Source organism: Cucumis melo, chromosome 4 (genome assembly GCF_025177605.1).
Source record: "Cucumis melo cultivar AY chromosome 4, USDA_Cmelo_AY_1.0, whole genome shotgun sequence".
Lineage (NCBI taxonomy): Eukaryota > Viridiplantae > Streptophyta > Magnoliopsida > Cucurbitales > Cucurbitaceae > Cucumis > Cucumis melo.
This window is the reverse complement of record NC_066860.1, coordinates 1963232-1985552: the sequence shown is the minus strand read 5'-3', so window position 1 is coordinate 1985552 and position 22321 is coordinate 1963232. Positions and strand designations below refer to the sequence as shown.

General features: G+C 33.0%; 2 protein-coding genes and 1 non-coding gene across 8 annotated transcripts; 1 reads left to right on the top strand and 2 right to left on the bottom strand.

The window, feature by feature from the left end:
* Nucleotides 1–6132: 6132 nt before the first annotated feature.
* Nucleotides 6133–11234, top strand: LOC103503652 (uncharacterized). 3 transcript variants are annotated; one of them, XR_007820196.1, is made up of 7 exons: nt 6133–6355; nt 6443–6587; nt 6750–6881; nt 6989–7094; nt 8874–9432; nt 10294–10587; nt 11002–11234. It is a non-coding gene; the product is annotated as an uncharacterized LOC103503652 (transcript). The 3 variants fall into 3 exon arrangements; XR_007820194.1 differs by having other exon boundaries at nt 6750–7094; XR_007820195.1 differs by lacking the exon at nt 11002–11234 and adding an exon at nt 9516–9624 and having other exon boundaries at nt 6750–7094; nt 10294–10494.
* On the bottom strand, nt 10132–12444 carry LOC127149015 (uncharacterized). Of its 2 annotated transcripts, none has more exons than XM_051083578.1 (3): nt 12298–12444; nt 12084–12168; nt 10132–10363 (listed from the first exon to the last, which is right to left on the bottom strand). In XM_051083578.1, the coding sequence occupies exons 1-3, from the start codon at nt 12442–12444 to the stop codon at nt 10230–10232; spliced, it is 366 nt and encodes a 121-aa protein (XP_050939535.1). In that variant the 3' UTR covers nt 10132–10229. The 2 variants fall into 2 exon arrangements, with proteins under 2 accessions (XP_050939535.1, XP_050939536.1); XM_051083579.1 differs by having other exon boundaries at nt 12307–12444.
* On the bottom strand, nt 12429–21438 carry LOC103503653 (serine/threonine-protein kinase CTR1). Of its 3 annotated transcripts, none has more exons than XM_051083575.1 (16): nt 21071–21437; nt 19997–20938; nt 19246–19544; nt 19008–19152; nt 18122–18237; nt 17242–17450; nt 16112–16582; nt 15985–16025; nt 15201–15269; nt 14774–14874; nt 14598–14682; nt 14417–14515; nt 14240–14308; nt 13520–13651; nt 13350–13444; nt 12429–13009 (listed from the first exon to the last, which is right to left on the bottom strand). In XM_051083575.1, the coding sequence occupies exons 2-16, from the start codon at nt 20741–20743 to the stop codon at nt 12913–12915; spliced, it is 2775 nt and encodes a 924-aa protein (XP_050939532.1). In that variant the 5' UTR covers nt 20744–20938; nt 21071–21437; the 3' UTR covers nt 12429–12912. The 3 variants fall into 3 exon arrangements, with proteins under 3 accessions (XP_050939532.1, XP_050939533.1, XP_050939534.1); XM_051083576.1 differs by having other exon boundaries at nt 21102–21437; XM_051083577.1 differs by lacking the exons at nt 12429–13009; nt 13350–13444 and having other exon boundaries at nt 13573–13711; nt 21071–21438.
* Nucleotides 21439–22321: the final 883 nt, after the last annotated feature.

The following is a 22321-nucleotide window of genomic DNA, read 5'->3' as shown; positions in this document are numbered from 1 at the left end:
GAGCTTTTAATGAATGAAGGCAGTTTAGAATTGATGAAAATTATTAAAACAAATGCCATTTTACAAAAATGTCATAATTGTTTTTGAAAAATCATAAAAAAAAAATCTAAAATTTCAAGAAATGTTTTACAAAATATAGCAAAATTTCAGATTCTATATATCAATAATAGACATTAATAAATATTGATATACTTTATAGATAATAATATAAATTTATCTATTTATAACTTTATAGAATCTAAAATTTTGCTATATTTTGTAAATATTTGTTTTATCTATGTTTATATTTACTTATCTTCGTTCAAATAAATGCTTTGGATATTTTGTTATTTTTAAAGTTTATTTATATAAATATGTTTATTAGGTATATATGAGATTTATCACATCTAAAAAGTCTATTAAGTGTATATTGAATGTATCGGTTTTATTCTTACTTCATTTTTTAAATATCTTAATTCATTGTTTGTACGTGTTATTTGTGTTCGAGGAGAGTGAGATACATAAATACAAGTGCTTTTTGTCTTACACTCCCGACTTTTCAAATTTAGTTTATTGTGCTTTTGATAAATTTGAAACGTAGGCATGATTTGTTTGTGATTTCGTTTGTTGCTGTTGACTAATATTGTAATCAATCGATGGCAATAAGGAAAAAGGTGAGACCTCAATTTAATTTGTTGTTTTGTATTAGTATTTTGTAAAATCGTAAGCTCTACAACAATATCCCTAATTCGATAATAGAGACAAGAGTGCTCGATCCAATTATATTTGAAAATCATATAAGACGTATCGTAATTTTTTCTCAATTTCTTTTTGTTCTATATGTAACCTTTGGATTAGTTTGTTATAAAAATTTAATTCGAGAATATAGATTAAATAACATAATCTTATTAAATCAAATAACTATAAATCTTATTTGAAAATCGTTATTTTCTATTACAATTATATCAATTTGTAGCAAAATAAAAACCCCATCCAAAGAATCTCATTTACAATTAAAGTTCATTGTAATCAATACGTGAGCGAAACACATTACGATTGCAATAACCGTAAGTGCGACCTAAAATACATTGAACCAAAGTACATACAACAAAAGGTCTCCCTCATGTTGCTTTTTTAAGAAAACATAAAATTTAAAAAAAAAACACAACAAAATGTCGTAAGCCACGTGGCATGTAACTTTTTTGTATGAAAAAAAAACAATAATATAAAGAACATATAGTTATTAAGAAAGAAAAAAAACATTTCTTTTTATGGATCAAAAAATAAATACGAAGTATATGAAAAATAAGAACAAGAACGAACTCGAAGAGGGGTCACCTTTTTCATAAATGTGATTTGTTGGGAAGTGGACGAAAGGGTATTGGAGTTTCCTTTTGATAGGGAAGTTTAATTATTTATATGTTAGATTTAATTTAATATTTAATACATTTTGAGTCAGCATTTTAATAGAGTAATTAACTATTTTAAATATAGCAAAATAAAATAAAATATTTATAAAATATAGTAAAAGTTTATATCTGTTATTCGTGTATATCGACAATATGAAATTTTACTATATTTTTAATAATTTTATCCATTACAACAATTTTCCTTAATTACAACCCTTGAGGTTAATTTTATATATAAGAAATAAAATATCAAAGATAAATCGTCATCATGCAACTTAAGTAAGACATAATCAAGTTTCACGAGGTCTTATTTACACTCCTAGTTATTAGTTATGTGTCGTTGCGTAGATAAACTTGAGTATTTTAAATTAAATAAATAAAAATAAAAATTCAATTTGAATTATATAGGTCGGGTTAGAGACCTCGTTTGGGTCTTTCAGCTAATCCAAGAAATCTCTCCAATCAAATTTATGCCCTCATACTTCTTATAAGAACATTATTACAATATGCTATTTTTAACCCGTTTGATTATAAAAAACTTGACTTTTATAATTTTATATCGTGTTAGATTTTTATGGTATAATCTAGTTAGCTTTTTTCTCTATATAATCATTAGCAAATTGATGCTCGATATATTTAAGGTATGTTTGAAAGTGATTTTAAAATTATTAAAGTTATTTTTTCCGAGTATAAAAAAGACTTTGGTACCTATTTTTAATGGTTGAAAATTAATCTAATATAAAATTGATTTTAAACAATTAAAAATATGTTTTTGGATGACATTGAACATGAAGACAAAAAGAGAGAGAACCCATCACAAGATCGCTCTTGAATTTGCCTTTTAGCCGTTTTTGGATTCACTACAAGTATACAGTGATTACTTTTAATACATTTTTACAAATGAAGTGTCAAAAGTCAAATAGTTTACCCTTTAAATTAAGTCAACATTTGAGGTTTTTATTTTCATTTTTGTTTATTTTAAATATTCTCACCGTGGAGTTTACGTTGTAACAAGGTCATGTTTACCGATTCGTAATAAGTTAGAATAATGATAATGAAATTCTATTGATTGATCAATCGTAATGAATCATTCACAATTGTAATTGAACTGTTTTTTTTTTTACTATGAAATTTATCAAATTTACTGTTATCGTTATAGTTACATTCACATATGAGGATCAAACATAACGATAAAATTAACAATAACAGTAAATATGTCAAAGCTCATAGTTTTTTTAACCAACACATGAACTAAACACATAACCATAATTTTTTTCTATCAACAATACCAGATGAAAATTTTTTCTATCAACAAGTATAAAAGGCAAATTCATAGGTTTTTTTTTTTTAAACAATACCGTCATAGTTTTTTTTCTATGAACTATGTTTATCGTAATCATAACCATAATGAAATTTTCGGATGCAATCAATTATAACCCTCAACTCGTCCATTGGATTACGACTTCTGATTACGAATTTGGACGTGGATCCTACGTGCCAGTACGAAAGCACAACACATATAAACGATATCAAACCAAACATAATCACATGAATCTCGCTGCTTCTTAAATATAATCTATTATTGGAGTAAAAATGGCTTAAATTAAGAATAATTACTAGTGATAGCAATGCATACCAAATAAAGTTAGAATAGTTGGCTAAGTTGACAGGCCATTAATAATTGATGACAAGTTGGTGCCTCTCTACATGGAGAGGTCTTCAAGTCAATTTAGAATATGCATAGAATTATTTTTTCACATATATTTTTAGTATCTTATTTTTGCACAAAGATAATCAAATTCCACACACACATATATAGGGCATGTAATTGAATAAACTTGTAACGTAATATATTTACTTAGAACTCAAGTTTGAATCAAGCATTTTGTTGTGTGTTCAACCTTCTGTTTCCACGGTCACTCACAATCATATTTTTGTTGCGTCTTCAAATTTTCACTCATTCCAATATCTTTTAGAACTTTAGTAATCCTAATTTATATATATATATATATATATATATATATATATTACTGTTGGAAACAAATGTCGATTGAAGTTGTGTTGTGTCAAGCCATTGCCTTGAAAGCAAAATTCGACAAGATCTTAGTACTAAATCGCATATGTCGGTTGCTCTCCGAAGTTAACACAACTTTCCAACTCAAGCGTGTGGGGACTAGAAAATAAAATAAAAAGAAAACTATTGCTCAAAGAATGAAATCAAGGGTTTGTTGAAATCATAAGAATAACTACCACAAAATCTTTCCTCTAAAATATATTTAAAAATAAATAATTGTTTTAGAACTATAAAATGTATTAAGTATATTATTAAAACCATAAAACGGTTAAAATAATTTATAACCATCAAAATAAAATAATAATAATAATTGTTAATTTCTAATTGTAATATTAATTATGAATCAATACGATAATAGTTGTTTCCAACAATACAACCTTCAAAACCTCATCACAAGATAAATGTCAGGAAAAAAAAAGATGAATTATACTTTAGATTAAACAGTTTAGGTTATCTAATCGAATAAAATCTTAATTTACATAGAAATATAAGGAAAGATCTATTTTATTCTAATTCTAAGAGAAAAAAAAATGTAAACTTCAAATCATTCGCCTTATAAAACACATTATTATAACCATATATTCGAGGTTTCTAAACCTTGAACTTGATTTTAATACGAAATTGGAGATCTGGAACTTAAACTTCATTCAACCGTTTCCCATCCCTAAATTTGGCTCCAAATTCTTTTTATTTGTTTAACAATCTCTTTCTCTCCGAGTCATAAATTTATCGTTATTATCGAATTAATGTCAAATATGTTTTCTAGTTTATGAATTTCCACACCTATCGATTGGAAAAAAAAAAGTAAAATAAAATAGTAATTAAAAGCAGTTTTCAACGTGAGAAAATCGATTTTTAAATTTAAAATCAATCACAAACACGATTTTATTATCAATTATTTTAACGACATTATTACACACTCAATAAAATAAATTAAAATTTCTATTTATGGACTGACCCTCATCTGTGAATTTATTTCTGTTTTTTTTCTTCTTTATTGAAATGAATTGAAAACATGTTGGAGATTTTAATCATTTCTATAATTATAGGTTGAAGTAAATTATTAGACCTATGATTTTATGGAACTGTTTTACCAAAAAGACAATAGTTGTACAATGAAAATGATGGAAAAGCACAATGACCAAAAAAAATATATATATATGTGTATAAAATAAAAAGTTTAAAATCACTTTTGTTTCGGTGCTTTTATAGAAATCGTAATTTATTCCTAAAACTTTAGTTCGTAACACTTTAGTCTTTGTACTTTCAAATTTGTAACGAATTAGTTATAGAGGTAAAAAAATATCAAAATTTGATATGTTAATTTTTTATTATTTTTTGATATAGACTATGTATTTTGTAAAAACATAGATTATTGAATTAGTTTATCGGTTTATTTATGTACAAAAAATCTTATTAAATTTTACCACTAATTTTACGATAAGGAATAAATTGTTATAGACACGGTAATATAATAACTAAATTATTACTCGGTAAAGTTTACTAAAATGTTACAAACTTTAAATTATAAAAACTAAATCTTTACCAATCAGAAAAGAGAGATTGAATTGTTATATTTAATAAAAGTTTCGAGGGTAAAAACGTCTTTTAACCAAAATGGTTAAAATAAAAGTGTAGACAAAAATAATTTACCTAATAAGGGATTTTAGAATACTTTATTTTAAAATATTTGAATATGTAAATAATGCATATAATAAATGAAAATTCAATATATATACAACTCTCTACTTCTTCTACTACATGGGAAGAGGGCAGTTATTGGTTACTTGTTAAGCATTTATTCATTCCACCGGTAAATTTTGGGTTTTGATTTGAAATGTATTTAAACTTTATATTAATAGTTATATCAAATTATATTAAAATAACATGTTTTGAACTATCAATAAATTTTAAAATAGAACAGTTACAATTGCAAATATATCAATTAGATTCAAAGTATTAATGTATATAACAACCTCCTGTGGATTTAGTATAGACCAGGTGCTTTGAGCCCCCTCAACTTTATTGTCTTTATACAATATATATATATAAAGAAAACTATTTAATTTTTAATATTTATAGTTAGCTTAGTGATTAGTCCATACTTTTCTTTAGTCCTTGTCAATGTATTTTCTAGATCTGTCACTAATAACAATATTTTTAAGAGATACAAATATAGTAAAATCTATCGGTAAAAATTTATGACTAACAGATCATATCGTAAATATTTGTATATCGTGAATAAAACGGTGATTTTTTAAATGTTTCCTTGCATTCAATTATTATCCTAAAAATTAAGGGTAATTATAATGGATAGCAATTTTTAGAATAATTATTAAGTATGTAGGAATATTTTAAAAAAATTGCAAATATAGTAAAATCTATAGATGATAAACTTCTATCGTTGATAGACTCCTGATAAACTAACATCTGCTACATGATCTATTAGTGATATATTCCTATCATGGATAGATTTTGACAAATTTTAGTATATTTGTAATTTTTAAAAAATGTTGTTATATATTTAATTATTTTGAATATAATGGTTATATTGGAAGAAAAGAAACGGTGGTTCAGATTTTATATTGGGCCGTATTGTTATAGGCCCAGCCCAAATCATTAATTAAAGTTTTCTGCTTCTCCCGGGGTTTCAACTTTCAAATACGAAATTAAACTTCCAAGATTTCTCTCTTGGTTGTTCGTTTGGGGGTCGAATCTTCGTTTCCTTCAGAGGCGCAGATTTTGATCCTTCCGAACAATATTGTAGTTCACTGGAAATGCACGGCCGGCCGCACAAGCCTCAGAAGCCGGAGGAAGAAGGAGCTTCACCGGTGGAAGCTGGAAAGCTTCAAAATCTACGATCTCAATTGCTAGCAAATCACCACCAAAAGAAGTACGATATCTGAATTCCTCATTGCTTTTTTCTGTTTCAGTTACGGTTTAGTTTATCTGTGATTTGAATTTGGTATGAATGTTGTAGCTATGTGATAAGGAAGCTCTAGAAGTCAGTGCTAGTTTACTGGAAATGAATCCGAATCTATTTACGGCTCGGAACAACACTACTTGAAGGAATCTCCATCAGACAAAAAGTCGATGGAGCGATTTTCAACGAGGAACTTAGAGTAGTAAGTTTTTATTAGGCAGCTCTAGATTTGAAGCTCTTATTAACGAGGCCTTTTCTTTTAGTGAATCGGTCTGAACTTTCATTTCATTTATGTGTTTGGTAACTCTCGTCCATCGTGAATTCTGGCCACTGATTTTGGTTCCGTCAATTCATCTCTTGATAGGCTGAAAGTGCTATGCGTCAGGACGTCAAGTCGGCGTGTGGTATCATCGAAAATGGATTTTGAGCAAGGAGCATTCGTTCACCGATCAGGAGTTGCGAACGCCAAGAATTTTTGTGCATGGAACTACAGAAGGTTGATACGCGCTTGCATTCTTCCGATTCAATCCCAGGCTGATAGCCGCAGTTCACATGTACATTTTAAAGGTAACCTGTTAGCGTATTTCTTTGTCCGTTCATCAGATTTGTTGGCAGGGCTAATGAGCATACACGAGGAGAAAGAACTGAAGTACACAACAGATATGATAGACAGAAACTTCAACAATTATTCCGTCTGGCAAAATCGCAGGTATAACCTACGCAATCTTGAGTTGGATTTTCTTTTTCTGTAATAGATTTAGTTTTAGTTGTTCTGGCTCATCGGTCTATGCTTGTTCATAAACTTCATCTACTGCTGGCTGGTGTCTGTTTGAAGGGTAATTCAGACTTGCTCAACACAGATCTCAACTATTGAGACTTTTGTCTGAATTCTATTAGCCATTTGATGAACTTGGTAAGAATAGGATAGTACTTAGTGCGGATCTTTTCTTATGCAAACGTAAGATAATTATATAAAAGTCACCTCAAGAATTCCATGAGCAATCTCTTTAGGAAAACTAGTATGCGTAAACTAACCTTCATTGAATTATCTAGCCTCTCTTGCTTCTTCTAGTGTTCTTTCCATTGGAAGCGCTAATTTGAAACCTTGTTGTAAATGTAAATTCATCGGTGTGCGTCGTACTCTGCCTTCTTTATAGTGTGCTTCTTGCCAAATTACTGAACAAAAAGGCCGAAAATAATTTCCCAGTAGAAAAGGTGTTGGACGAGGAATATGAACTTGTGCACCAAGCTATTTTCACTGATCCGGATGATCAAAGTGGTTGGTTTTATCATCTTTGGCCTCTGGATCAGACGTTGAAAACAAATCTTCCGTACCTTGTTTCTTCTTGGCCACCTCGTAGTCTTGATGTAGCATTATCACGAACTGGATGTTTAGATGATCACACTCTCTCTCCATTTAGTAGTTTCCATTCGGATTCAGGAACAATACTCCTCATTCTTTACTTTGATCAACTTGTTCAAGCTGTCCACTCATCTTTAGTGGTTACTGAATCTAAAACTAATTTGAGGTGTCGACTCATCTTGGAGTAGTTATCCGATCAGACTGTTCCTCGAGAAGAACTCAATTCAGTATTTTATCGGGTGAAAGTCAGCACTGGACATTCTCAGAAATTAGCATCTGCAACCCGTTCTTATCTTGTGAAACCAACTCATTTTTATTTTAACGTGGCTGTGAAATTAGGAGAAACACCCATTTAAGCGAAGGGATCAAGTGGAAGGACCAAAACCTTACTAGCTGCAAAATTGGTCCTAAATTTTTTTTCATTTGGTTATTACGACAATCCAACCATAGAGGATCATTATGAACCTTCAACCATTATGAGTTGGCTTAATGGTAAAAAGAGAGACAATATTCTCAAGAATTAATTAAACAAGGCATGAATTCAATCAATGACATCTATTAAGAATTAATTTGAGATAATTGCAAATATAGTAATTAGATTCAAATAATCAAGTATAATAATAAAATTTTAAAAAATTACAAATATAACAAAGTCTGTCAAAGTCTATTTAACCACATGAGTCGATATACCATGTTGCAAATATATAAAACATATACTTAATTGTTATTTTTAAATTACTACCTGTTATAATTATCCAATTAATTTCTTACGAGTTTCTATGTTACAATATCAAATAGGCTAGGCTGTTTTGTAAAATTAATCGAAATGCATATAAACTGACTTGTGAAATTAATCGAAATGCATATAAACTGAATTGGAGACTCGTTGATATAGAAAAATATATATATTATGAACCTTCTACCTCTGAAAGGTGCAGGGAGACTTATAAGTAATAGACTAGCTATTTTCTAAAAATGTTTATCATACCAATTGATCACTTTTATTCCTTTCGCATATTTTAAAACTGTTCATCAATCCCATTCCCTCGAGGACATCCGATAATATTAAACTGTTTACGAATCTCATCATTATCGTTTTAATTTTCAAAACTCACTCTTTGCTAGATTGTTAATGGCACATGCCGCATGCAACATCTCCACACGCCAATAAAATGGATGGTCCAGCTTGAGGAAGTTCTTGACCTTTACCGACCTGTCGATGTTGGACCCACCACATGTTCATTACTACAGGGTTCAACACATCTTGGTTTTATTTGCAGAAGGTGATACAATTTCTTGCTATCAAATAATACTTCTTTCCCGCTTGTCGCTGGGGATTATAATCATCGACTTTAACACTTGTTTTATGTTTATATCGTTTTGTGTGCATAAATGAGAAATTTCATATTGAAACTCCCCTCAGCCTTTTTATCCCGTTACGATGGACATGTTATGATCGAAGAGAGAATGACATTCGGGTTTCTTTCACATGTGACATCGACTAAGCAGTTTTTGTCAGGACATCGTTGTTCCTACAAAGAGCAGACATCACCATATATCGATAGTACTACTTCCATCTACGGCTCAATAATTTATCAACTTCAAGGATCGAATCTATACAAAAGAAAATACCGCTGGGTGCTAATGCTCGACCTCAACAACAATGAACTTCGATTAATTGAAGGTATACCTTTTGACATGCCTTTTAGTGATATAGCTGAAATAGTGTGTTACTTCACTTTCTAATCCTTCATTATATGCCATTAGATCTGTTGAGGAAAATACTCGTATTACTAGCAATCCACTCAAAATTCATATTTGATCATTCACGCGCACTTCGAAGTTAAAATTCATGTGATTGAGGAAACTCACGTAGGTATTGCAACAACGTCTCTTCTTCCTTCCCTCTCAATGGTTTGAAATTTGGAATACTTGGTCCTTCTCCTTCAAACTCTATCAACTATAAAAAGTTTGGAACCATGTTTACATACCTTATTTCATTTCCTTTGTCATAAGTCAGTTTTTCCCATAGAATTTTGTTTCTTTCGATGTGTTTATTCATCCACATAAGTCCGTAATGTACCTTATACATACACACAAACACGATGTGTTTATTCGTCTTTTCTGTTTTGTGCACTCGGTTTTCTTGCACTTTGGGAAAATATATTTCAAATTTTCAATTTCAAAAATTATTCACTTTGGACAAAATTTAAAATTTAAGTATTTTGAGAACTATTTAAAATAGTCTTTAAAGTATTTTTAAATAATTTTAATTAGAATGTTCAACTAAAAATGAATTTTTTGGAAAGCGCTTTTTCCCTAATAAATCGGAAAGGGACCCTAAAGTGTTAAACTAAAGAAAAAAAGAAAAAAAGAAAAAAAGAAAAAAGAAAAATGTTATCATGCTTTATACCTCAGCACTCGCTCTAAAGAGACTATTTGCATTACATGACACGCACACTAATGAGTAATTTGTATTGTTTAATTAGTCACTTGATTTTTGGGCTGCTTCATAAACAATCTTACACTGATGTACCCTTGACAGGATTGAAGGCCATGCAACTCCTCTCTTGCTTGAGTTACTCTGGAGCCTCTCACCAATTGATTGGACCGTTCTGGCAAGTTACTGCAAAGCTTATTTTCTATTCACAGATTTAAGCACGAAGCAATTGGATATTGAAACAAACACGATACCTAGTGAAAGGATTAAAAGAATACTTATCTTGTTATACCAAATATTGAATGATTGTAGGTTTATTAGTGAAGAATTGAAATCAGAAAGAAATGTCATATGGAAGGAGAATTGAGAGGTGGAAGAAAGATAGCCTATTGCAATGAGGTTAGAGGACTATTCTCAAAAGCTTGTTTTCTACGTATGTTTGAAATTACATTTTTTTTTTAAATGTTTGATTAAGAAAGAAAAATCAAAAAGCATTTAACAACTACACCAATTCACAATTGGAAAAAGTTGAATAAAAAAAAAAAAAAAAAAAATTGAACCAAAATTACATCCGATAGAGTCTAAATTAAATTATTTTATAATTACAATCTAAATTTTTTTTATACTTTATAATCACTCTCAAGGCTTTCTGGTTTTTTATTTCTTTATTTTTTTTCGTGAAATTGTAGGCAATAAATATTAGGGCTTTGTGGAATAGTTTGAGCTCAGTCTTGTACAAAACACATTCTAAACAATTGTTGTATCGAAATATAAATTTCTAAAACTACTGGGAATGTAAAAAAAAAAAAACAGGTGCTAAGGAACTGAAAAGACCGAGACCAGAAAACAGGGAAGACCAAGGAAAAATGATAATTCATTCACTTCGCAGACAGACGGGTCCGTGAGATATGAATGATGCTAGGAAAGGAAAGGAAAGGACTTACTGATTTTTGTAATTTAAAATCCAGTTTTTGTAGAAGAAAAGTCTATTTCCATGATAGATTTAATTTTATCCTATTTCTAAGCCAGGTGATCGTTTTTCTATCGATCCAAACTCTTTACTTTTTCGCTTTGTGGATCCTTTTCAAAGTTAAGGATAAAACTATTTAAAATTTATATCTAGTAATTATAATTATTAGGAGCATAATATTTCTTAATTTGGATATACTAATGAACTAAGAGAAAGAAAATGAAAAAACAACATGATAAACCAAAGAGAATGCAAGATACTAGGGAATCAAATAAAAAGTACTATGAAAAATAAAATATGTACAAAGATGATAGCAGAATCGTCCCCCCAATATGATTTTCTAGCGCTAAAATTCCCAAACAATAAAAAGAAAATGGTGTTGGAGCAAAGATCAGAAAAGAAAAACCATGCATGCATATAAATTCTAATTTCATTTAATTGGAGGGTACTTTTCAAATCATGTATAAGCATGTGATTTAAAACTAAATCCTGCCCTCAACTCTGGAAGCAAATTAAACGTGACACATCAAACAAAGGATACTAAAAAGATGAAGAATCAAATAGAATAAGTTGGAAAGAGGACTTACACAAGGAGTGAATTTGTTGGCTAAGGTCTTAGTTAACGAAGCTATATATATATATAAATATAGGGTAAAATGAACTAAATTATTTACAACATATAACAAAATTTTAGATTCCATTGATGATAGACATCGATAAACCTCTATTATTGTCTAAACATATTAGTGTCTATCTATGTCTATTATTGACAGAATCTAAAATTTGGTTGTATCTTATAAATATTTTTGTCAAATTTACCATTTTTACAATTCTCCTAACCCCACATATAAACCCACATACTTGCGTAATGAACGAGATGAAACATGATCTTGTGGGTCCAAACATGTACAGTGTTTAAACATACCTTGAAGTTTGCAGAACATCGTCATTAGAATGGAGGAAGAAACTTCTGGTTTAAAGTCATCCACGCAGACGGGGAAGAAAAGCATCTGCATTCCAGAGAAGACTAAGCTACACAACATGGAATGGTAAGTGATTTTTATAGGTAACGGAATTAGCCAAGTATGGTGAGAAAAATAGGAGATTCCAATAATCCAAAGATATGAATAATGCATTACCATTATTACCTTTGCTCCTCTTTTAGAATAAGGGAGGAGGCAGTTCCAGGCCGTAGTCGACTTGCCAACCACAAAATTGCTAAGCAGAGACAATTTCATTTGAGAGAAGAGAGCTTTCTTTCTCCTATAAATTTCATATAAATTCATGCGAAGATAAAAGAACTAACTTTTCTCTTCTTCTTTTTTCCTTAATTTTATTTGAGCTTTCGCCATTTAAGGATGGCAATAAACAGGTTCATAAAAAAGATTACAAGGCTGGTAGTTAGTGGTAAAAATACGTTCCTAGTAATTTTGGAACTGTATTACATTTGGATTTGCGATGTTATAAACCCCATTGCAAAAGCCATCATTCATATTCATATTCATATTCATATATTAACGTAGAATTTTACTGTTTCTATGGGATAACTACTAAAAGCTTGAGCTTTCTTTCATTTCTGCTTGCTTAATGGGCTATATATCCAGAGCCTTATACAACCACCAAAATCTACAGTTGCCAAAAGACCAAAATGATTCAGTCAGTTGAAGATATTGGTTACCAAGGTTTGCAGTTACTGCATAATTGGTTAGCTCTCCCGGATCCGCTTTAGCTCTGCCTGTGCCTGGGAGGTGTTTTCACGTTCCTCCCATGGCTATCAACTGCTGTGGAGATTTCAGCAATTTTTTTAGGGACTCAACTATGCTTGCAAAGGATGGGCGCTGAACAGGATCACTGCCAAAATAAAAAAATGAATAAAAGAAGAAATATAACGAAACGTTTGAAGCATTGAATTGAGTTTGGGTGAATGTTATTTTAATTCGAGTCGGAAATAGTAGATACTATAAAAAATCATCATATTTGGAGCCCTAAATATGGAGTAGACTAAAAGAACCCACCCTAACAACTTCAAGTTGTGCCTCAGACATTCCTAAGATTCTATTTCTTTTATTTTCTGTGGTTCGTTTTAGAAATTCACAATTCCATAGGAAACGAAAAAGACACCAAACTACCATATAAAAATAAACAGAAAAGACCAAGCACGGACAAATGAATTGGAAAGTAAGCAACTTACTCTGCCCAGCAAGATTCAATAAGGGAAGCCAACAACGGAGAAGTACTGGATGGGATAGAAAGCTTTCGATTCTGGAAAGCGACAGCTCCCACAACCTAAATGTTTGTATAAACATGTTAAGAGGGAAACGACAGGAAAAAAAGCAGTGTAAAACGAATGTTGTGGCTAACCTGAGCCGGTCCAAGCCCACTCCACGGTTGTTGCATGGTGACTAATTCCCAGAGGATCACTCCAAAACTGTAGACATCAGACTTCTCATTTGAAGGCTCTCCACGAAGGAATTCTGGAGCCATCCACTCGGGCTGAAAATAAAAGCAACAGAGTTACATGCTGATTGATGGATGGCTGAGTAAAACTTTAACCTGCAAAATATTCGTGCAAGATCTGACTTTCTATGCCAATACAAATGATATGAACAATGAACATTGCAGATGTACCAACTAGAAAAGGTTAAAATAGATTTATTCGGTGAGTGAAAACCAATGTTTTCCCTCAGTATGATAGGATCTCGTGATGGATTTGGGTTCATGAGTGTAACAGTTGTACCTAAGATGTGGAACATGTTGGGAATAGTTATATGGTTAAACCGTCACACCCAAGAAGTGGAAACCCCATTGTATCAGTTGTATAAAGGCATGAACGCCCAAGATCCTGTCGTTTATATTGTTGGGCAGGCCAAAAAAGCTAATCTCATCTCACCATAAAGGACATGGGACAAGAACTTCAATTATTCAAGATCCTAGGAAACCAATATTTATAAAGTCCAAATGTTCTAACCACACAAACATGAGTGGTGTTAACACAGGTAGGAACAAAGACATTTTTCCCCCAAGGAAATTAGTACTATGCAACGAATGTCATATTTATTCCAATATGGGAGAGCAACTCACCGTTCCAGCGACAGATTTCGACGATATGAAAGTGTTTGCTTTGAATCTGGACAACCCAAAATCACAAACCTAACACAAGCACATGGAATTAGCGCAGGAAGCCAACAGTGCTCTCACTCATGAAATTTTTAAGATACTCGTGAAAATCTTAAGATGTATTGTACATGTTTATAGTACCTTCACCGTCCAATTTTTGTCAACCAACAAGTTGGGAGACTTAAGATCCCAGTGTACTATAGGAGGATTGAGACAATGTAGGTAGTTGATTCCCTTTGCCTGCAAGAAAAATAAGAAACACCTTACTAATTTAAATAATTGTACTCAACAAAACAGCGATAAAAGAAGAATAGACACATACCACATCCAATGCCATGCGCAATCGTTTCCTTTGATCCATCAATTCACCAGAAGATGGCCTGTGGATTAGGCGGTATAGACTACCCCTGTTTCAAAGATTCAAAATTAGACACACAATTGATAAAGGAGAGATAGAATTGGGAAAAAAAGATTGTGGGGTTGAGGCAGGAAAATAACCTGGGCAGGTATTCAGTCACTATTGAAAGATGAGGTCTCTTTGTAACTGCACCCATAAAAAGTACCACATTCGGATGGCGCACCCGCTTCATTATCGCAACCTGCAAAGTTTTACAGAGTACAACTGAGCTACGGTCATAGTAATCTCATTACTTGACTACACAAAAAGTGATTACACCATATGTAATGCAGCAACTGAAAAATATATTTCTGCAAATTCAACGAAAGCATTAACTATTATACTGACAGAACAAAGTCATGTGCCTCTGTTACAACTCATTGCGAGAGCATACTAGGCGTGTAAGGTCAATTCACCTTCTAAAGCAAATATAGAAGATCTATGCACTTTCAGGTATTGATAGCAAGTGAACAAGAAAGGGAAGAACCATCGTAAAAGTAAACTACTATTTTAAAATTTTCATCATACCTCTCTTAAAAACTCTTTTAACTGATCATCATGGAAATCCTGCACGGTTAGAACCTTGACAGCAACATCCTATGCAGAAGAAAAGTTGTGCGTTAGCACACATAGAAATATCAAAATAGGTTGCAAAGAAACAAGCAGAGAATCAGCAAGTGAAACAAGAGGCCCCTAATCAACATTAGACTTCTTTCATAAAAAACACCTTTCTAAGTACACCGTAGCTTCTGTTTTAATTTAAAGGTATCAGGGAGCCAAGGCCCGAACAGTTATGGGCAAGAAGCAGGGAGTGGCTTCCTATTATCATCCCTGCTAGGAACAAACCCATCTCTCAAACAAAGTTGGGTAGGAATTATCCTGATTTCAAGTACTCATTCAAAACCAATAAACTAATACAATGAAATTCAGTAGCATTTAATGTCATGTAATAATCAAATTTGTCTAAATTTTCCTTGATGAATGCGTGTGTTGAAATATTAAATACCACATGGAATTTATTGTCAACAATATAATTTAAAGGAAAGCATCCAGTCACAAGGGCAAGGTAAATGCATTTCTCATTGTCATCCCCAACTAAAAATTTAGATGATGTTCTTTTTTAGATGCTGTTGCCTTTTCATGGGATTCTTCAGCCTGGCAAAGAAGACGAGCATTCCAACTAACTATTCTCCTAGAAAATAAACAAGCTAATTTAACTATTAGATTAAAAGTTGTCTGTTGGAACTTGTTACACTATGAACTGAACATGAATGTTGAATCCTGAGTTAAATATCAGATAAAAGAGACTAACCGATCCATGCCATTCAGCACGATGCACTGTACCAAATGAGCCTGAAAGAACAATAAAGGGGAAAGTCCAGAATCAGCCATCTGTTTATACATTTAATACAAGCAGATATGAAAAGATGAGGAATTACCAGCTCCGACACGCTCCTTTATATGTAATTCATCCCATGAAATTTCCAGCCAGTCCATTGCAAGTGATGGTTCAAGTGTCAAATATTTCGGATATGTTGATGCTGAACAATTTTGAGATCTACCCTCAACCTCCTTCGAATCAGTTTGAGTTGACAAGGTTAATTTGGACGGATTAATGGTTTCATTCAGTGAAATCCCTGCCACAACTGCCTCTTCTTGGTATATTTCTTCAATGACAACTTTGTTTTCACGTAAAGATGCACCACCAACAGAACTCAACACCTCGGAGGCATCAGCCCCAGTGGATGGCATTATATGATTCTGAAGCACACACTCCTTGCTCACTTTTGTCTCCACACACAACTGAGTTGATCTCATACCCATACAAGCTTGCTCAACCAATTTATCAGTTTCAGCCCCTGAACTCATATGTAAAGTCCTTCTCCCTTTCATCTGGTACTCTCCAAAACCTGCGAAGCATTGATCCAAAAAGAGAGATTTTCATGCCCGTTTCCAATTTAAGAGACGTTCAACCTCATACAACAATAACGAGTTGCATGAAATAATACAAGGATTCAATGTGCATATTTAAAATGACTTCCTGGAGAACGCACACATCCCCGATGCTAGCCTAGTATCAAGAAGACAGCCTATTTTCAAAGAGAATATGCAAAGAAAGCTGTTCGACTTTGCGTCAATAGAACAGCAGCCAGTCCAAAACAATGTGCATAGCAAAAAGCCAAAAATTTGTACAGAGTAGAAACCACATTTAGAATAAATCAGACAGATGCCAATTGATTTGCGGACATGAAATGATATGTGAAACATTAGATGGATCTAGATAACCATCTGAAATAACTTATAGATGACAAGAATGCACGCCTATGTAAATCCTTGTGCATAAATGAGTATACATCTTAACTCGATCTGACATATGAACTACTAAACAAATCTTCAAAACATTTATTGTATCAAAATTCATTCAAACTATGCTAGGCTAATAGGCTAATAACAATTGAGTTTATATTTAAAAATGGTCAACCACCTTTTTGTGCAGGAAGTCTTGTAATTCCAGGCCAGTAGGGAAAGTAAAAACATATATTAAAGGAAAACAAAAGTGCTCACAGACCTGAACGTAGAGGATTTTCAGGAAAACCATAGATTTGCTTTGACCCGACATTTTGATTGTTGAAATAGCTTTCCACGTAAGGTTCTTGAAACTCTTTCAAATGAGAGATCTGGAGCGGTGAAGGCATAGAAGATTGGAACCCTCCATTAATTGATGAATCTGGACCATGTATATTTCCCGGATCCCCCACTAAATCAACTACATATTCCCTGTTAAGGAAATGAGTATCCATAAACAACATACTAAGACATCTTATACTATATATAGAAATTAAGTGCACACCATCCCAATATAGTGTTGGCTTCACTTGAAAATCAAATAAACTTAGAGGCATTGCCTTCATTAGTAATGAAGTAAACTTGTTAATTAAAGAACAAATTGGAGAGCCAAGTAATAAAATTAGCATAGAAAAAGCACTATTTGGTGTTTGATATTTTACAGTAGGAAATGCCTCGGTGATCCAGCTCTAAATCCATGATGTTCAACATACATAAGACATAATTTTAGTTTTAAAAGGGAACAAAAAAGAATGAACGAACAAGCGAATTTGTAAGAATCAGAAACTATATCTATAATTATTACTAGGAAATGCTAGAAGGGAAACTTATTAATTGCCAACTCCCAAATTTATGTGAAGCCAAAGTGTAATGCAACTTAAGAAATCATTCTGTCTTATCATTTCTCAACTGAAAACTTCATCAACATCCTATTTGCTTGTGATACCACGTAGTTAAAATTGTAATCCTCACATCTTTTAGATGGTGAACCCATGAAAAAGGTTTAATGAGATAAAATCGATGCCTAGGATTTCACTATGACAGCTGAACGTTGTGCAACTTGTGAAAAAAGTTTCCTAAGAGGTAAAGCTTGATTTTCTAACCTCAACGATTTCTTGTCATCTTCAATTTTGACAAGGCAAGAGGATCGATGATCTGCAACACAGTACTTGCAACCTCTAGCTATCCGACATGGCAAACCTATATAATCTGCCAATTTCTGATACACAAAACAACAACCCTCACGCGATTAATATATATTGTATAAACATTCCCAGTAATTGGCAAATTCACCATGCTTACACTAGAAAGAAATTAGCTAATCATTCAAGTCATACAAGTTTGTACTGCGTTGCTACGAGGTACCCCACCAAATTCCAACACATGCACATGTAAGGAAGAGGATAAGGACTGCAGGTTCTACTTAGCTAAGATATAAGATCTATAATGAGAGAAAATTTCTACAGCCTTGCCACGAAGAGAGCTAACTGGCGCATATCATTTAAAACAACAGATATACTTGTCTCCTTGGGTATTCCTTAGACAAAATCACAACAGACAAGGAAGTCATACCATTTCCAGACTGAAACTTACAAGACTCTGAAGACATTAAAGTACATCCCCGATCCACTAAACCAACAAACAAGCCGTAGGGAAATAAATCATTGGCCCAGAATGAGCCAGAGATCTCATTTCCCATAATTGCATAAATTTAAGTCAATCCACCGAACAAGGAATTAAAATTCGGTGCAACTTCATCCTTTTGCGATATTCTTCAAAATCATTTTTATGACTTCCTATAAAACTATCGCATTCTTCTATTATATTATTCACAGAAATATTTTTAGTAACCATAAGCTTGGGAAGTGTGAAATTCTTCTCCAATAGGCATACGTTGATGAAACATGTTCAAAAGCTAAACAGAAAATAGTTTACAAAGCACAAGCGGAACCATTGAAGAGGAAATCGACAAACCATAAAGTGCACTACCTTGAAAAGGATTGCACGATGCCTGCATAGTCCCATAGAAAGACTACCAATTGGAAGAACAATGCATTTCTGAAATTCCCTCAATCTTTTGCTCACCACTTTCCAATGGAGGTGTAACCCCCCTTGCTCCACCGGAAAAGTGCCCCTATTTATTGGAATTAAAATAAAATACATTTAAAAAGAAGCAAAAAAAAAAAAAAAAATGTACGCAACAAGGGTCAAATTATTGAGAACGTACCCCATGTAGATCGCAACAAGCTTTCCTAGTTTCTCCACCAACACTAAGGTGCTCTCTGAAGCACAATATAGTTCCTGTGCTTTGTCTTCAAGCTCTTTCAGTCGAGAGTCCCCACGTCTATCAACAAGAATCACCTCCATTGACGTCTCACTTGGTTCAATGGTTCTAAGCGACATCAGAGGAGGTAGCCGTCTACCTTCCTCAAAATCATTGCACATAACCCAGAGGTACGGGTTCATACCCAGAATATTGTAGAAACCATCTGATATTTTGTCGGAGTAAGACAGACAACCACTTACCTGAGAATATATGAATCTACAATCGTAAATAACTAATTTGAAGTTCGAAGTGTAGCTCTAAAGACAACTATTATTTTGTACTCAATCGGACATACTTCTCCAAGATGATAGGTGCAAATTACGGACACCGTTAGCAACAATGATGAATTAAAAAGTTCTGCTATTAACGCAAGCGAAATTTGAAAGGATGAATTCGCAAACCAAGGAAGGAAGATCGAGACAGTCCGAAGGTTCTGTCGACTGATTAAATTAGAGAAACTTCTTCCGAAAGTAAAAACAGTTAACGCCGCCATTGGAGACATGCCTTTAAAATAGTTCAGAACTTGACGGTGTAGCATGGAGTACAGAATAAAATTTGAAAAGGTAACTGAACAATTTTCATTTGATCACTGAGAACCTTAGACCTCAAAATGTACACAAGTCAGGAAGTTGGAGATAGATAGTGTATATACCCAAAGTCGATAAGAAACAGTTTCTGCGTCCGTAATTTCCACCATGCCTTCCTCCATAAGCACAGGATCGCCGGCGAGATTAGCATGAGAACGAAGCGTTGCAGCTAAAGCAAGTTGCAGGTAATAACTCTCTTTCGCTTTCTGTGCTATGCTTTCCTTATCATCTCCAACTTCAATCTCTTCTGGCCTGGCCGTGTGCGAGGACAATATTTTCGACGCCGATGAATCTTTGACGTCGCTGGAAAAGTTTCCATCCACTGTCCCCGTTCCCGTGCCTGAAAACAAACTTCCTGCATAGCTACTCCCGCTTGATACTCTAGGCAGTGAAACTTGCCGGTCAAAGTTCCGGTCAACACTCCGATCCTTAACCGACGTTGTATCGTGCTCCGGCTCCGAGGTAGGTGGCGGAAGCAAAAGTTCGCGGTCCTCATCGCAGTTGGAAAGCCAAGTTTTCACGTGAGCTGTTGCCGACCGCGTTGCTTTCTTGTCCACCAACCAATCGTAAAAAGCAGGCAGTTTCTTATTGCTTTGTGCCTTGTCCCCCGTGAAAAGATCCGATACAGCCGAACTCTTCGTGACGCTAAAGTCGCGCGCTGGCCTCGGAGTCGGTTTCGCGTCGCTTTCCGTACTAAAAGTGTCTTTGTTGATTTTCTTCTCGTGATCCAAAATGTGTTTGGAGGTTGACGCCGAGTCAAATCCGCGATCCGGAAATTGCCTGGGGAAGAAGTAAGTCGTTCTATGCGGCATTTTTCAGAGAGTCTCAAACACACCACAAGAACAATAACGGATGCCGCACACAACACAAATTCAACCAAATTACTACACGTACACTACTTCTTCAACTCTCTCTCCCTCTCTCTCTCTCTCTCTCTCCCTCTCTCTCAATCTCTCGCTCACTCTAAATCCTTCGTAAATCACAATCTTCAGCTTCTTTCACCACCTCTACATACGATCAAAAACACAAACAATGTCCAAAACGTTCCATTAGCATAATCAAACAGTAACATATACTATAAAAACCACATGAAGAAAAAAAAAACAACAAAAACACATAAACGAATTCCACAAACAAACCTAAACGAATCAAAACAGCTTCATAAACAACCTGATCAATTCGTGCAGTAGCTTATTCCGAAGAGTACAGGCAATATTAAAAAAAAAATGGAAGACGGAGATAGCTAGCCAGAGAGAATTTCCAGCAGCAGTAGATTAAATGAAGGAGAGCGTAAACCTAATTTACGGAGATGGAAAGAGGAAGAAGATACGAAGAGGAAAATGGCGGAGAAGGGTTGTGGGATTTGAGGGGGGGGAGGAGAAAGACGGTGTGACGGAGGAGAGAGAAAATGGGAGAGCAATGGAGGGAGTTGGAAGTGAGTTTTTTAAGCACGAAAATTGGAAGGAAATGAGAATGAAGGGAATGAATAATGATGAAATAAAAATAAAGGTAATTTTGTAATATTATATTGAAATTTAAATAGATAAATAAGAGTGGTGGAAATAGGGAAAACCGGGGGCGTACATGCACCCCTTGCGTTGTTAAAGAACACGTAAGATTGAGCTCAACGCTCCTTACGACACGTACCATTTAACTCCCGATCCCAACAGATCTCAACTCTGCTTTCCGATTCGCGGTTTTTTCTTTTTCTTTTTTAATCTTTTCCCTTTTACTAATTATGTAAATCTACCTCTAAAATTTTGTCATCTTCATCGATAAGTTACTTGTTTTGATATATTTAAATTTCCTTTTGTAAATATATTCTAAACCGAACAAATATCAATTTGTATTCTTAAACTTTATAGGTTGTAATAATTGTATTATTTTATACGATAAATTTTTAAATAATATTATCTTAAATTTTAAATTAATAATTGTATCAATTTATGATCCGTTTGGATTGACTTATAAAAAAATTATCTTTAAATAAATTTATTTTCTAACTATTTTTGTAAAAATTGTTTAAAATACATTTGAGAAACTATTATTAGTAGCTTCCAAACACTATAATTTTTATTTTCAAAATAGCTTATTTTTTTAATTAAACACTCGAAAATGTATTTCAAATATCCCATTAAACTTTCATCGTTCATACATGTATCAATTTAAATTTTCGACTTTCTTAAGTGTGTCCACATAAGACACGATTGAAGAATTAGATTGATACATTTATATAAATTTATGATTAAATTGTTACAACTCATAAAGTCCATGGTTTAAACTGATACAATTATTAGTATAGAATTTAAATCGATATATACCTCAAAGTTTTAAGAATATAAATTGAAAATTTTATTTGTAAGTTTAAATTCTTTTTAAATTTTTTAATT